The sequence below is a fragment of the Falco peregrinus genome, chromosome 6 (assembly GCF_023634155.1).
Source record: "Falco peregrinus isolate bFalPer1 chromosome 6, bFalPer1.pri, whole genome shotgun sequence".
Classification (NCBI taxonomy): Eukaryota; Metazoa; Chordata; class Aves; order Falconiformes; family Falconidae; genus Falco; species Falco peregrinus.
Window position 1 is genome coordinate 27,156,945 of NC_073726.1, and position 17,670 is coordinate 27,174,614.

Below are 17,670 nucleotides of genomic sequence, written 5' to 3' on the forward strand. Positions count from 1 at the left end.
TATGCTTTTATTTCCTATTTGTATTCTACTGCTTAATAATCCAGGGTACAATCAACCACCACAGACAGTAAATCCTTCCTGGCTTAGTATGATCATAACTTTCTGGAAAGATTAAATAAAACTGTTATGTGTTATATTCCCATTTGAGTATTTCCACCAAAGTATTTCTGTCTTTCACTGTCTACCTTCATCTATCTGTGATTGAAGTTGCCTAAATTGAGAGGGGAACAAAGAGGAGAAACAATCAGGGTAGCTGGCAATTTCCAGCTGTTCTGGCATTCATACAGAATATAATAATCAAGCCTCCACTTAATTTGGAGTCTGAACACAGAGCCTTAATGAAGAACCCTCTTTGCATTCCTGAGATTATTTTTTTTTAATGAGATTGAGCAACTCTTGTATTTGCGCTTTTTCTTGCTTCTATGCAACCCAGAGAAGTTGAAGAACCTCTAAAGGCAGCAGCCTTTATAAATATACTTTCTTTTCATTATAAATATACTTTCAGTTTTTTTTAATTCTTAGGCTTCTCATCACTGATTCTTTTTGAGGTGTCAGAGTCCCTCTGCTGCTTGTGTAGCTTTTCCTCACAGAACTGGGAGTTTTTATTTTCAAAAAAACCAATTCTGTATCTTGCAGCAGCAAGAGTGCCAGTTCCTACTCTTCAGGCTAGTGCTGGCTGATAGTGGCCTTATAGCTTGTCCAAGAACTAGTTGGGTTTATGAATTGCAGAGATTGAGGCAGGGGAAGGAAGGGGAGGTTATATGCTTTCCAGATTTTTTGCATGGAAGCTTCACTGAATGTTGGATGTTATGGATTTCATTATTTGAGAAGATAGCTAACTTGGAATATTCCAAATTTGAGAAGTTGTGTGGGTTTTTTTTTGTTTTGTGTTTCTTTTTTCTTTAAATTATTTTTGCTCTGTAAGCTTTTTAATTCATTCCATATATTCTCTTGTTTTCCAATGGCAAGGTCCAATTTACAAGTCCACTTTCTTTTTGCATGAGAAGCTCCTTTTGAATTCCCACGTGGTAGGGCCTCATCTAGTGTCTGCTTGTCCTGTCTACTTTAGGATCAACAATATTAGTATTAATCACAAGAGCTTGTGAAAACTGTCTTCAGCTGAATATCCACTCAGATGTGATACAGAACTTGAACCTGTATTTTTGTTTAACTTGTGTTAAACTGAAAAAGGAGAGATTTAGATGAGATATCAGGAAGAAATTCTTCCCTGTGAGGGCAGTGAGACACTGGCTGTGGGTGCCCCATCCCTGGGGGTGCTCAAGGCCAGGCTGGATGGGGCTGGGAGCAACCTGAACTGGTGGGAGGTGTCCCTGCCCATGGCAGGGGGCTGGAACTAGATGATCTTTAAGGTTTTTTCCAACCAAAACCATTCTATGATTCTATGTAATTGTATCTGCGAGGCTGACTTTCCTTTTATTGTGTCCTGTGCTGATAGAAGCTTCCCAGATTTGATAATGCCATTCTTTGAATGATGCATGTTTTCATACAACAATCATCTGAACTCTGAGTTTATATACTTAGACTTTGTTTTGAGCTGTTATCTTAAGAAAGCCTTAATTTTAAAGAATTTCTGTAAGATTGACTCATTTCATCTCCCTATAAGTAGAAGAAAAGGTAAGGTAACTTGCTGAATTTTCTGATTTCTGTTCTCTCAGAATTAATAAGTAAAATAAAAGAGTAGGTTAGAGTTCTGCAATTATACAGACCAAACCCAGTGTTTCTCAACATATTTTCAATCGTACATAAGGAAATAAAAGACAGCAGAGGGCAGTAGTATGGTACTTATGGTAAAGATATTCAGTTAGCTAATAAAGAGTTTACTCATTTATATTTAACTGTTTGGTGACTGAATGATTATTAGAAATTAGTTTTGCTGTGAAGTATGTGTGGGTTCCCCCCCAGCCCCTGCCACTCACTTCCCGAGATGCAGTGCAGCCATGGCCTTTTCCCAAAATGGCAGAATCACATGCTGATCACAGAATGGTTGAGATTGGAAGGGACCCCTGGAGGTCATCTGGTCCAAACCCTCTGCTCAAGCAGGGCCGCCTACAGCCAGCTGCCCAGTAACATGCCCAGACAGCTTTTAAGTGTCTTCAAGGATTGAGACTTCCCAACCTCCCTGGGTGACCTGTGCCAGTACTCGGTCACCCTCACAGTGACAGAGCGTTTCCTGGTGTTCAGAGGGAACCTCCAGTGTTTCAGTTTGTGCCCATTGCCTCTGGTCCTGCCAGTGGGCACCGCTGAACAGAGCCTGGCTCCGTTCCCCCATTTGTACCTTCCCTTCAGGTGTTTATGTCCATTGATAAGATTCCCCTGAGCCTTCTCTTCTGAGGGCTGAACAGTCCCAGCTCTCTGACTTTCGTCTCAGCAGAGACAGTGAGGTCCTTTTGTCTTCATAGCCCTCTGGACTCTATTCTATATGCCCATGTCTGTCTTATACCGAGGAACCCAAAACTGGACATGGTACTCCAGGTGTGGCCGTTCCACTGATGAGCGGAGGGGAAGGATCACCTCCCTCAACTTGCTGGCAATACTATTGTCTAATGCAGCCCAGGGTACCTTTATTCTCTTTTGCTTTAAGGACACAGTGTTGGCTCCTGTTAAACTTGATGTCCACCAGGACCTCCATGTCCTTTTCTGCCAAGCTGCTTTCCAGCTGGGTGGTCCCCAGCATGTACTGGTACATAAGGTTATTCCTCCCCAGGTACAGGACTTGCATGGCTCCTTGTTGAACTTCATGAGATTCCTGTCAGCCTATTTGTCTGGCCTGTTGGGGTCTTTCTGGGTGGCAGTACGACCCTTTGGCATATCAGCCACTCTTCTCAGTTTTCTGCTGTATATAAAATTATTCACACTTGTTTCCATGTTATCGTTTGTGTAATGGAGCCTGTGCCATGAAAGGTTCTATTCTTGAGTACGTTTCTCCCTTATATACTGGGCAGACAGTGAAAGTCTTCCATGTTCTACTGAGTATGTAGGGAGGGTCTTGTAGTGACTTGGGGTGACAAAGAGCTGTTTTCCCTGCCTAAGCAAAAGAATAGTTGGAACAACGGATACAGGTCTAAAATGGTTTCCAAGAAGCTGCAAATGTTATTTGAGTTTATTCTATCAGGTAGTGCAATAACTCTGACCTTAACAACTGAAAATGTTTACTTTCTTTTTTCTTTTTTTCTTACTTTTTTTTTATTTTATTTGGTGTAACAGTAGTGGGCTGATGAAACTGCTGGTGTCTGTCCCTTACACTTCTTTTAGTCATATTTGCCAACTCAGTTTTCAAACTTCTCTTTTAAAACTGCGTCCACAGTTCTTTATGTCAGTTTTTACTTACTGCTTCAAGGGCTCTCCTGGTATTAGGCTGTTTCAGTCTGAGAAGTTCAGAAGATGGGAAAACTGTAAATGCCATAGATCCTGCTGTTTTTCTCCTTTAGTTTTATCTCCCCCAAAAAAACAAAACCACCCCATACTTTAGATAGTTTGAATTTGTTTTAATTCTGTTTTGATAAGAAACTATTAATACAAAGGCTTATTTCTGGCCTTTGATGTCCACCTGACCTCCCAAAATACTAATTTAGAACAACAGCAGTCTTGAGAATTTTTCTTCAACCAGTTCTCTTAATGAAGAGAACAACCTTATAGCTGTTGGAGAGGAAAATGTGTTACAAAATTATGTTTAACTGGCAAAAAAGTTTGTAACAAGGTACACTGTTGCTGTGGGTCTGAGGAATACAGCTACATGTCACTCAGAACATACAACGCTGCATTATTTTTTTTATATTTTTTTTCTTCCAAGTTTTCAGAGAAGATTTCACAAATTTGACTCATTCTGCTTTCCAGTAGACAGGCTAATCTCTTGTTAGGATGACTCCACTGCAGTTGGTGTTGCTTGGCTTTCAGAAGACTGAATTTTTCTCTTTCAAGCAGTTATCCTTGTGTGTGGGTTGACACACGCTGAAGTTCTCTGTGTGCGCTGAAGTCTGGATAATACCTCTATAGAGAAGGGTGCTTTGTAAGTCTTTATCCTTACAGAAGAAACTGTACTGACATAGCTGTGCTCACACTGGAAGTGTTGTTGCTTTAGCATTCTTCATATTAAAGCAGGAAAGTTTTCTTTAAAAAGCACATTTTCTTTGTGGACAGCCTTCAGGATTGCTGTTGCATCTTATACAAGTTTAAAATTTTCATTTGAAAAGGGGACAGAAAAAAAAGTCATAACCTTACTTGTGTAAGAGTTAGGCATTCTAAAACCTAGACATGAATACTTGCTGGCATTAAAGACACCTTCAAAGACCTGATGGATCCCAAGCAGCAGGAGGTTTGCAAATATACTCCAATGAGGGTTTTATTAATCTTCCAAAACTGGTGATGTGAAATATGTGAAAAAGAAAAAAGGATCCTTTCTTTGAGGAGGATATTTCTTTTAAAATATTTCTTCTGTTACAAACATAACTTTTATAATGTTTCAAAGAAGTGATAGCTCTGTCAGTTGAAAATTGTAAGGTCTAACTTTCATTGTAGGTTAAATACAAATAATGAATTGTTTAGAGAAGGCTTGCATGTGGTTTTTGTTCTCATTTAAATTTGTCTCCCTGTGCCATCATTAAAATAATGATAAAAACAGAGCTTCAGAAAAAATAATTTTCTTTGTTACAAGAGTTCTCTGTTCTTCCTTTTCTTAGACATATCTCCTGAAAGAGGATAACATTTTTTTGTGGGTTCCCAGAATTACTAGGATTCACTTGTTCTGAGGCTTTGCTTATCTTGAGTCTCTCCTGACTGCGTAAAGCCAAGGCTTTAGACAGCTACTCCATCTTTCACTGTTTAGAGGCTCTTCATGCTCCTAAATGCTGCAGCACATAGAGATACAAATCAGAAGAGAACTGAGGAAGGCAGTTGTCAGTCCTCCTGCTTTTTTTCCAACAAACCAAACCACTGAATGAGAGTGCAAGACCAGTGACATGTCAGAGGCAAGTCTGATGGTTTATGTAACAACTCTAGTTATGCACAGGTACTGTCTTATCCCCTGCTGACCTGTTTCTAACACAAGTTTTGTGTGTCACAATAGAATGCGTTAGGAATAGGGAATTTAATTTTCTGTTTCTCAGCTAAGAATTCATGCAGTGTTAGTAGATTGTTCTGTATTTTTAGAAACTGTTGCTAGAATATCTTTTATATGTTGTTTCTGTGCAAATGTTCTAATATGTGTTTAGAAAATTGATTATTAGTTTAGAAATACGATCTGAAATGTGTTAGCTTTAGAAATGGCACATTGTGGCTTTATGGTGATCTCCCATGTTTGTTTGGTATGCATACATATATTTCAGCACACTTGCAGTTCTACAAGAATTCAAAAATCTATTATGCCTTTTTTTTTTTTTTTATGGTAATCTTTAAAGCTGTGTGATATTGCTGATTGCCTTTCACCATTCCTATTTATAGTTTGTAATTACAGTGAGTTATCTGTGGCTTATCCTGAAATGTCGTATTGCTAAGAATCTGATTTTTGGGTCTAAATTACAAAATCTGGAGTAGTCTTTACAGTATTTGTAGAATAAGTGCTGCTCACCAGAGATGATACAATTTTAATAGGCCTTCCTACATGCTGAGATCCTGGCTTGTAAGCCCACAGAGCTCTGCTTTGGCCTGTGTGCCCATCATGTTCCCTCTGCCTCTGCTGATTCTGTCAACAGGGGTCTCAGATGGCATCACTGGACACTTTCAGTCCCTCAAAAGACACTGGAACACTTTGTCCCCAGCAGGTCATCCCTTTGCAAGGGCAACTGATATAATTGCTTTTTTTTCTTTAGCGTGTTGTGTGTCGCTGTTCCTTCTGTTCAGAACATTCAGAACATGTACTAGATGTATATTTTCTTTTTTATAGTTTCATAGAAGAATTTACAAAGGCATCCCACTGCAGTTCAGAGGGCAAGTCTGGTCTTTACTACTTGACGTCCCTAAAATGAAAGAAGAAATGAAAGACTTCTATAATGTAAGTTTGTAGAATTTCCACTTAATTAAAAGAATTCTGATACTAAGACTACAGGCTTTATTAAGCTTTTGTTGTTAGCTGTGGTTTTGCAGTTAGAAATGTCTTGCAAACATCTTACAAACTCAAATTTTAGGGACAGAAGTGAGAATGTATGAACTAATGTCAAGAGAAAATTACTGTAAGTGCAAAAAATAAGGTGGTAGTCTAACTTGTGCAGGCTTCCTAAGTATTCAATTACAAAATTGAATTTAATTATAAAACATTAAATCAAGCACTAAAGTAGAGGTATGCTACAACTAAATTAGATTAGAACAGAAAGATGGAGGAAATGACTATAGAAATATCTATGATCTGTGCCTAGATAGTAACTGTCAGCTATGTAGCTATTACTTCTGCTTAGAGAAAAAGGTAGGAAAAGTATGAAAACCACACTAAATCATTTGCTGAAAGTCCAGTCTGGAGCATTTGCATCTTTGGTTATTTTTCCAGAGTAGTAAAATTCACGTTCTGTCTTTCTCCAGTGATATACCTACCCGAGAAATGGCAATTAGAAATTTGAAATGCTGTAACATAGCCTTGAATATGGGTAGTGAATGTGTGTCAGAAATGCGTGTTATGGGATTGATGTTTTTACATCTATGATGTGTGAATGTGTTTGGCTTCTATAGAATTTATATATGTACGCAGGCGTTTTGGAAGTTAAAATTGTTATGTTGTGAGTTGCTACTCTGTATTAAGTGTTTTAAATCATGAGATGGCAAGTACTTCAATGTAGGTAAACAGGCAGGCAGGTTTCTGCTATTTTAGAGTTCACTGTTTTAAAGTTAATTTCTGTTACTTACTGTTTTTCCCAGAAATTGAAGTGTCAAGCGAGAGGATCTTCACCAGATATTAGGCAAATTGATCTTGATGTAAACCGAACATACAGAGATCATATCATGTTTCGAGACAGATATGGTGTTAAGTAAGTAAATTAAAAGGTTTTGTTTTGCTTGTCTGAAAACTGGCTTCCAGTCTGCCTCCAGCCTCTTTGACCTAGTCAAGCATATTGCATGTAAGCTCCAAACTTTCAAAGAGGATTGTCTGTGTGCATTGATGTCATTACCGTTAGTACTGCAAAACCAGATAGATGGCCACTTGCAACCAGCTAGTTTTCCCTCACGATGAGGTGATCAGTAGCATTCCAAGAAAACCATTTCTAAACTGTTCTCATTGTGTTTCAGACTTAATGAAAAGTGTCTCAGATGCTGTAAAAACAAAAGCATGGGAATTGCAAGCTAATAAATTAAGATTTATTACACAATAACTTTATTTAACTGTGTATTTTCAAAAACAAAATAACTTTTTGCATCTCTAATAGCTTTTATCTTCCCGGAGATTTTAGCCTTCCTTTGGATTTTATATTTCTCTTCTTCTAGTATCTAATTCAGAACCAAATAAAGCAGTATTTTATATGTGAGCATTTAATTATTGACAGATGCAGGCTTTTGGATTTCTTCAAAATATTGTGGGGTTTTGGGTGGGTTTTTTTACTGTCATTGAATGAGGAATGGCAGCTGTCATCTTTAAAAAAGCTTTATAGTGAAATAAATGGCAATACAAACATCAGTATTGTTGCTAGCTTGCAGCATCAGCACCCTGCTGAGATGAAGAGGGTATTTTTTTCCCTTCTGTGGTTGTATTAGTTCAGTTTTTAATCTCCTTTTCTTTCCAAGGCAGATTCTACAGTAGTCTGCTATTTTCAAAAAGTGATACTCAAAGAGCTGTTGACTTTATAAGAAAATGCCTGTTTATTATCACATTATTCTAGGATTTTGTGGACAGATTCTAAATATGGGGAATGTCTCTGGTGGCTGTAACACAGGGTGGGAGCACAAAGCAGAAATTCCCAAGCTGAGAGCTATTCTGTGCGACCACTGTAGTTTAGATACATTTGTTCAGTGCTATCTGTACTTGAGCCGATGTGCCTTGCCTCTCAGTAGTACTGACACAGTGCCATGCAAAAATGACTGTGTTGCTTCTGGGCCTTAGTTTTTATGCACGTTTTAGATGTTAGCAGAAGCTCACTACCTCTTTGGTTTGGGGTTAACACAAGCAGAGCCAGCTCCAGTCCCTGTAGCTGTGTTGTAAGCGTGCCCTCAGAGTCCACAGGAAAGCCTTTGGCTGCATAAAGCAATTTCACACTTGGAATAGATCTTGGAATTACTGTACATATATTATGCAATTCCAGTGATGCCTCAATGAAAAATTCAGAAATCGTTTCACATAGCAATGAAATAGAAGTCCCCTGGGTAAATCAATAGATTGTTTGACTTTTAAGTAGGCTGTATGTCTTTGAGGGTTCATTCTTTTATGGGTCTTTAGTGGTATCATCTAGTATAAATAGTACTAAAATTACCATTATTTTATGTATCTCACTGTGAATGAGATTGAGCTCTTACGTTCAGTTTCATATGGTCAGCTGAGGATATAAAAGGTTCCTGTGTACATTTGGGACCTTGTAGTTTGTCCTTGTAAAATAGGACAGCTTAATATCTAGTTCTTTAGGTTACACTTTGTGTCTACTGAAGAATGGCTAAGCTTTAGTTTGCAAGAGGGCAAACAAAAATGCCATAATCTAGATATTTCGGTAAAATTCCCCAAGTATGCATCCTCTTCCCAATAGAAAATGCACAGCTTTTTGCTTATGCTTTCTTTTTTTAACCGGTTCATATCTATTTTATATATTCGATTAATGGCAGGCAGAGGGAATTTCACTGGACAGAAAAACGACGGTATGCAAAACTCAGCACTTAAATTTTAGCAGTTTTAGTTGTAGATGAAAGTAGGCATTCAGATTTCCAAATTCTCTCCTGAACAAACCACAGGAAGTAAGCGTGAGTTTAAAAATTCATTATGAGACCTCTCCACCATTACTTTGATATCCCCCATTTGAGTTTTGCTTTGGTTGGGTTGTTTTGGGGGGGGTGTGTTTTTTTGGCCTTACTGCTTTCACAAGTTAGACTGGTTTTATGGAAAGCAAAGGGCCTATACAAAGCTGCCTGTAATTTTAACTCTGAAGTACATGGAGATCAGCATGCTCTGGAGGACTGAGCATAGGTTAATGCCGAGTCTCGGTTGGTATTGTTTTTCTTCAGTCTGACAGTAGCAGTCACTAAAATTGGCTTTTAATTTGTGTGCCAAGATTAAGACACCTTTGTGGCTGCTTTCTGTATTCCAACTCTTCTACACCTCTGTTTGAAATTAATAATAGCTGTTGGTGTTCTGCAAGCACAGGAATCGGGTCTGGGGTTTAAAGCTCGGCATTCAGAGTAAATCGGTGTTTGAAACGTAGCCCATCCTATGTTTCACTGTACCTGTCTGTAAAAGCAATGATATGACACCATTGCCTTCTCAAAGTATTATTGGTATTTTTTGAAACCTTTCAACATGTAAAACATCAGAAACATGCTAAATACAATGTTGGCTTGAAATCAAAAGCGCTTACCACTGTAAAGTGTGGTTTATCCTGTTCTTTAGTGCTAGACAAATTACACTGGGGAAACAGGTTTCCAAAACATAGCTCACTACTTTTATGTTTTTTTCTGTTTTTCCAAAAGATGATATTATAGTGTTTTCCTTTTCTATTCTTATTTCTCCAGGCAACAATCTTTATTCCATGTTTTAGCTGCTTATTCCATATATAATACGGTAAGTTGTGTACCCTCACTCTTAAATACAGTTTCTCTGAATGTGCCATAAGATAATAACTTGCAATTCTGTATCTTCTCTCCCTAAAAAAACCCAAACATTTCAGAGGCCTTTGGGAGTACATAGAAATGTTTGTTGACATGTTTTGAGCTGAAGTTAAAATAAAGCATCTTGATTATGTGTATCTTATTGGACAGACTGAACTGTGCATAGTGTTCAACTGAAATTGTCCAATTATATGTTCAACTTATTGTCCAATAAGAGTAATGAAGTTTTGCTGTGCTAGAGTTTTATACTACTGATATTTTCCCCCCATTATATTATATGCCTCCCATTCATTTGGGTGATTGGAAAGAAAACACACTGCAGAACAATGCTTGTAAACAGGCATATTTTATAAACTGGAGGACTGTAACAAATGAAAAATGGTTTTAAGGTTGCATCTTCTTTACTTAAGACCTCTGTCTTGGCTGCAGTCCTTGGTGAGGATTTAGTAGAATGGAGTTCTCAGACTATAGCATTAAGAGTTAGAAACTTCGGGATTTTGTGATGTCTTTTGGCTACATGCTAAAAATAGAAGACACTGAAATGCTATCATGTCCACATTTAGCTGTGGTTTTAATGCACTGTCCCCTCATTCCTTATGCCCGTTGTGATCACTTTTGTACATCTTTCATTTTATATCTTTCAGCAGCTCCCTAGAATTCAGTGTAAAAATATGTAAAGAAGAAGAAAGTGAAATTAAGCAGTTACCGTAATTATAAATACATCTTTATTTCATTTCTGAAAGTTCTAGGAAATGTAACCTTTTTGTCCTATTTCAGTTTCTGTCTCCTCACAGCTGTTGGGCCATAAAAGAACTTACATTGCTGGAATTTGTTCTCTCTCACTTGTTATGTTGTCTTAAGTTGGTTTTTTTCTATAGGCAGCCATGACACACTGAGAAGTAAAACTCAAGAAGGACCTTTATGTATTTCCTGTAGAATATTGAACTAATATTTTCAAGTTACATGAAAAATTTTGCTTAAAATCAACTGTTAAAGTGGAATGATGGGAACAATGCAGTGAGGCTTTTATTTTGCACTTACACTAAGAGGAAAAACGCAACAATGTATAGCAGTTCTTATGCTTTGGTTTTATCTCTAAAGCTAAGAACCTGTAAACCTGAAAAAAATTAGATGACTTAATTATTGAAGTCATTGTCCTCACAAGTACTTTCAGTGGGGTTGTCTGAGCAGCTAAATGATTGTGGCAGTTGGTTCCTGCTATAAAAGTCAAAATGAACAGCAGAGGAAATACTAAAGTTCAGTTTTGGAACAATAACATTTTTTTCTTTGAGTTTATTACATCTGCTCGCTATGGGCTGCTAAACTTGAGCAAGTTTATAGATATAGGTCATTCTTGAAAAGTCCTGTCTTTATCAGATGATGCTCTGATTGTAAAGCAAACCAAAGCCAAACCCCCTTCTCCCTCCAAAACCCCAAATTATAAGTAAATGGAAAACACATCCATTCAGAGAATAAGGTGATACTGTTACTTGAAATTAGGAGTGCTGACAAGGCTTTTGTGCATCAGTATAGAGTTCTAATGAACAATCAAGAATTCCAGTTTACTTTTCAGTTGGAGGGTTGTGCATCATGCTTTCTGTCCATCAGTGTTTTAAATGTTTAAATGTTAAAGTGTGTTTGGTGGTGCCATAATTAGGGAGCTTACACCATCAAGATAGGCATCCTCTTTCCTCCACTAGCTCAAGATAAATCTAAGACCTCATGGTTATGAGATGTTTGTTTTCACTATTTTAATATTTTTTCACTGTCTGTTTTTCAGGAAGTTGGATACTGTCAGGGAATGAGCCAGATCACAGCTTTACTGCTTATGTACATGAATGAAGAAGATGCCTTCTGGGCCTTGGTGAAACTTCTCTCTGGTCCAAAGCATGCTATGCATGGTATGGAATTTCATGTCACTTAGTGTATATTAGGTTTTAACTTGCCCTATTTAAGTTGTAAATTGTTTGAAAATGGAATTATGCTGTTCTGACTGTATAGTCAAAATAAGACATAACAGGGGCTTTATACTGGGGGGCTGTTGGATGTTACCGGAGCTTTCACCCATGATGGTAAGTAATTGTTTTTATATGTGATATCTTTCAAATAGTTCTTAATAAAAATCAGATAGTTTCCTTTCTTCTTAATCTCTCAGGGTATGTAACCAATTGGAAACTGGTTATGTAGACATCTATATAGCAATAGAATAGTAGTGGAAACCTAACACAGAGTGTGTTAATTAACAGCGTGGCTGTGCTGCCATTTGGCCAGACAGGAATCTGTAGTAAAAACTGGACTTGTATCTAGGCATTAACTTTGGATTTCTTGGTTTTATCTCTGCCTTGCACAGCATTTCCTGCTGTCATAGTCTTGTTACTTTGTTATTGGTAGTTCTCTCTTTCAGTGCCAAATTTACTATGATCTATGCATATTCCATGGTTATTGGTATGGAACAACTCCAGGAATTCCAGCATCTTTTGTAGATGTTAGTGATGTCGTGATTCAGAAAAGCTGTAGTTCTTGGAAGCCTGAAAAAGTAAATACTATCGAGAACTTGGGCTTTTTTACCAGATTTCCAATAAACCCTAGCTCCTTTTCCCTGTTTGAGACTTTCTCATACTGTGATACCTTCCTTCTCAGGTTTCTCAGTGTACCTGGATGTTCTCCACCCCCAGAACGAAGTGCAGTTGGTTATTTTTCTGTTTATACTTCTTCAAAGCTATTGCCTTAAGGAAAAAAACCCAACAAAAAACAAACACACACACCCCCCCCCCCCCAACAACAACAACAACAACAAAAAACACCACACCACAATCTGACCTGAGGATCACTGTCATAAGTGACATTTTTAATTTATCAAGTGTCAAAGACTTGCTTGGAGCTTTATACACTGATAACACAGACTAAAAACATCTTTTAAAAATCTATACATGTAATAATAATAGTAAGGAGCTGTGCAAATACAACTGTGTAGAATGTTGAGCTTGTCAGAGGTCGTAGAATGTTTTAGCTGTTTGGGTAAGTCTAGGTCAACTCATTTTATACCAAATCTGCTGATCTGGTTTTGATATGTGGGAGGTTTGCATAGGTGTAGTTGCCTTTTTAAGATGCCATAGACTGTTAAAACAGGATTTTAAAACTTTTTTCAGATTTTATGCCTTAGTGTTTTGTCCATGTCACCTTATTTTAAAACAGGAAAGACTCCTAACCTTGGAATGTGATGCTAATGGAGAACTCTTAACACTAATTTCTCAGGATTTTTGTAGTCGTCATTTGAACTTGCTGTGATAAACCAGAGGGTTCATCCGATAGCTGGAGGTGGAGGGCAGATGTGTCACTTGTATATGTATGAGAGTCAGCACACTGCCTGTGTAACTCACATTGAATACCCCATTCAGACCTTCCTCTCTCCCTCCTTCATTCCTTTCCTTCTCCTTTCTACCCAAAGTTACAGGGCATGCACCTCTCAAGTGATTAGAGAGGGGAGGAGGGAGCTTCAAGTAACCCAAGGTTTGATGAGTTCCTCCACAGGGCATACAAGCCGTTGTGCCACAGGTTTATACACACGTTGAAACTGTCTTGGCAACGTCTGTTAAGGAAGCTTGCATCTATAGATATGTTGCCAATTTATCATTTATTAAATGTTACTAACCTAATCTAAGGTCCTGCTTTCAGGAGGTTGGATCAGGTAATCTCCAGAAATCCCTTCCAGCCTAGATTTCCTATGATTCTTAGAATGTTTATGTTTTAAATGGGTTTGTGTCACAGTGCAGCATCGCTTTAAGTATCGCTGTAGATTCTGGAAGGGAAACTTAAAAACTGACTAACTGATGTCATATAACGGTTTGCACTTTTTGTGTGTTATTTGGGGAAAGTAGTTTCAAGCCCTGTTAGACAACTCTTTAAAGCCTAAACTTCAAATCTAAATTGCCAATATTCATGAGGGAAAACTTTTATAATTACACTTGATGCCACTGTCCATCAGACAGTTCTCTGAAATAAGCATCTCTCTATGGAAATTATAGGGGCGGGCTGAGTAATTCAATCAAAATCATATTGATGAGAGTAGGATGGTTAAAAGTTCCTCCCCACAGACAAGGAGTTTTGTCTGGTTTTCTGTTCTGTCTATGATCTGGAAACCTGGAATGTTTTTTGAGTGCAGCTCATCTCTCAGATACATAGCCAGACTAATGTCAAGCAAAACACGCCTTGATTTCAAGGGATTAATTTGGCCTGTCTTATATTTCATATTACGTGGATGATAGGAAGTCACTAAACAATAAAATACATGTATCTGACCCTGAAAATTATCTAGGTTTTTGAAAACTCTTTCCATTGGTCTTTCTATAATTTAAAAATTCAAGATAATGAGTAGGTGTATATAAATTGCATGAGCAACTTTCCATGGAAGAAGCACCTTTTCGATGTTGTTAAGGATGACTAATTAGCTTTGATGTAGTCATTCACTGTTTACATTAAGAAAAAACCCAGACACTTGGCCTGTATTAGTAAAATACCTAATATGCAACCTGACATTTAAGTATGATAAAATGTGCATTTGTATCCATGAGATACTAAACCTGTGTGAATCCGAGATGGTAAATCTTGCAGCTTAGTGACCATGCACTGAATTACATAATTTGTAACTAGAAAGAGTTTTATTTTTTGTTTGGGACTTAAAATAGTAACTTAAAGTGACACGTGTTCTCTGGGTCCATGCATTCCAGTTTTCATACTGCCTATCATTTACAAGTAAAGCTTCTTGGGGTTTTTTGTAGACTTTTTTAATTCTAACAATATAGCTGTACTAGACCTTTTTAACCCAGTGTCCTGTCTCTGATAGTGATGAGCAACAGATGCTCAGAGAAGTGTCTGAGAATAAGGCAACCAAAGATCCATGCTTCCTGGAAAATGTATTAGAGGCTGAAAGAATTTCTGGAGATAGAAATTTGTTTTGCCTTTAATAGGCTCTGGTAGACTTTTCTTCCTTAGATAATTCATTGTGATTGGCTATGGATTGTTTCCTTCGATTTTTGTTTTGTCTCTGTCACATGATGGTTTCTTGATGATGCTCTCCAGATCTTGCTTTAGATGAGACAGTGAATGCTCGTAATCTGATCATCACGGGCACTTGGTGGTACCTTCCCCTCAGCTGTTTCTTTACTGCAGACTGATCAGAAGCAGTGTTTCTGTCTGTCCTTGACACAGAAGTGGGTTGTATATTTTGATAATTTCTGTGACTTCTTGCCTTTTCCATACTTTTCAAAACTCTGTTATGATGGCTAGGGCTTGACTGTTCACAGTGTGGACACATAGCACATGCCAAATAGCTTAGGTCCCAGCACAGACTCCTATGCAGCTTCATGGTTGAAGCCTTTTTGTCTTTTTTTAATTATTATTTTGCTATCTTTTAACTCGTTGTATTAGCTGTTTTAGGAGATGGACTGAAGAGATGAAGCTACTTAAATGATAGAACCTATTAAGTACCTTTGGAAAGTCAGATATTCAATATTAACTGTTCTTACTGCCTACATGTTTGTGATTTCTTCAAGGAAATTCAGTAGATTAGGAGATGTGACCTCTCTCTGTAAAAATCATGTTGATTCTTCTCTGCATTGCATCCATCTGGACGTCCAGTTACCCCGACTTTCTATATTATGGTTTCTGTCGGTTTCTTCTCAGAGTATTAGCCTGAACATTGGACAGATATTGGACTGAAAACTGGTTTAAGAAAAGCTGACATCACATGAGCCAGCTTACAGACTCTTGATATTTTAAGCAAGAGGTTTCATAGAATCCATGTTTCAGCTGGTTCATCTTTGATTTCTTTCAGAGCTGTTTAGGGTTCTGACTTGGGATCCTCCCCATTGTCTTCTATGCAAAAATTTAACTTGTTTTTAGTATTGACTTCCCCTTCTCTGAGCACTTCTAGAAATCTTCACAAACTGTTGAACCTACAAATTCTCTGTCAGGCTTTCTGCTTCCAAGGTGTTTGAAAATAGGTCTGTTAATATTTTTTTTTATATCTTTGTAAGTTGGGTTTTTTGGGGGGAGGCTTGGTTTTTCACATTTTTATGCTGCCAAGGTTTGATCATCTCTGTTTTTCTGATCTGAACACAGCTTCAGCTTTTTGAAGGAACTTCTTTGAATGGCTTCTTTTCCTGCTGTGTAGCTGTGCTAGCTTTCCTTTACATTTCAAATTTCTTGGCTGGTATTATGTGTTTGCACTGAGCCTTTTTTTAACTCTGTTGGTAACGCTGTTGGAAGGGGATCTTAGTGCCTGCCTTTTCCAGTGTATGATCACTAAAAGTACTCAAGATTCTTTATATGTCCTTAGTTTCAATTGTGTGAGCTCACAATCCTTACTTTATTTTTATGATATTTGTCTTAATAGAATATCCTTCTTGTCTTTTTTTTTTTTTATGGTCTTTTCTTCTGTGCAGACAGTTCTAGGAGCTGCCTATGCTGTTTGCCCTTCTCTGATGAATTTGCAGGGCATAATCCTGACTTAATGTCTTTTTGCTTTTAAAAAAGTTTTTATTGGTGTAGGTTGTGGTTTTTTGTTTTGTTTTGTTTTTTAAGGAATAATTATAAATTTGGGTTCCCCATGATCTCATAGTGGGTAGACTAATGTAGGACTGATAGATCTGCTGTCATCTACCATTATTAATCAAATAATAGTCACTAAGGAAATGTATTGATGTGTTGCTGTAGTCATTTAGGCAGGAGTGTGTGCATATCCATATGTGGACGTTGTAAAATTGCTATGAATATCTGTTCAGATCTAGTGGTCTTATAGAAGGGTAATATTCTCAGAGCTCTGAATGCCTTTTTTAATGTCATTTTTATAGTACTTACACCTGTTACATGGTCAACTTGTTTTCTTAGGGTTTTTTATTCCTGGTTTTCCAAAACTCTTGAGGTTTCAAGAACATCATGACAAAATACTGAAAAAATTTTTGTCCAAACTTAAGCAGCATTTGGTAAGTATTTATATCACAATAAAAGCAATACTAATTTACAGCTTGCTACCTTGTTTCAGTTCAGGTTAACCCATTAGGGTAAGAGGACCTCAAACTTCAGAAGAAAATGCAAAACTCTGAGGCATAATGTTGTTTTCATTATAGACAAAATTATGGTGCACCTCAACAGTTATGATAAAATTGGATCCAAAGTAATTAAATTGGGTGTCTGTCTCACTTTTGACCTCTGAGCTAAGGAAGTAATGTGGTCCTTCTACCAAGTGCAAACTGCTGTATAGCAAGCTGATGTTAAAACATTTTCATCAAGAAATTATTCTGTGTAGAGCTTTGTGGTTCATCTCTGGACAGAGGTGACTGCAATGAAGCAGTTTTAATCTCTGATTAAAAACTAACCTTTATAACAGGAGTTAATGGTCCTTTTAAAATTTGCATGTGCTCAGTAGTATTTTCACAGAGCTAAATCTTGAGTGTTATCTCTGTTGCTCTTAAATAGGAAATAACGTGTGGGCATTTGGGTTTTTGTTTTGTTTGTGGGTTTTTTTGCTAATATTGGCTGTATTTATTCTAAGGAACAAATTATTTTTCTAACGGGAGAAAAACGCTTTTCCAGTAGTCATCAAGAATTTTTTTTTACATTCACGTTGGTTCTGGTAGAATCCATCTCCAAGTCTTAAAAGGTAGAGTGAGAGATACTCCGTTGCAGCAACATCTTCAAAGAGTGATAGCTGCTTACAAACTTTACCTTTCCAGGACTGTATTATTTTCTGTTTAGTATATTTTTCTTCTTGGAAAAAGAAAAGACTGTTGTCTTTTCTTTTAGCAGACTAACACCTTGGCAATGATGAATTGTATCTAATGTGTGCCGGTTGTATTATAAAATAGAATTTAATGACTTCTTTTTTAACAACGTGCTGTAAGGCCTGCTCATAACATGGAATTAGGC

At 37.4% G+C, this 17,670-nt stretch overlaps 1 protein-coding gene across 3 annotated transcripts in view; it reads left to right on the forward strand.

Annotated features, from left to right (window-relative positions):
• The window catches only part of USP6NL (USP6 N-terminal like), a 130,647-nt gene that overhangs the window by 92,283 nt on the left and 20,694 nt on the right, over positions 1-17,670 (forward strand). For all 3 annotated transcript variants that reach the window (XM_055807939.1, XM_055807941.1, XM_027790530.2), the window contains 5 exons: positions 5,900-6,007; positions 6,862-6,971; positions 9,649-9,697; positions 11,525-11,645; positions 16,633-16,727. In XM_055807939.1, the coding sequence (XP_055663914.1) occupies positions 5,900-6,007; positions 6,862-6,971; positions 9,649-9,697; positions 11,525-11,645; positions 16,633-16,727 (483 nt within the window). The remainder of the gene's footprint in view (positions 1-5,899; positions 6,008-6,861; positions 6,972-9,648; positions 9,698-11,524; positions 11,646-16,632; positions 16,728-17,670) is intronic.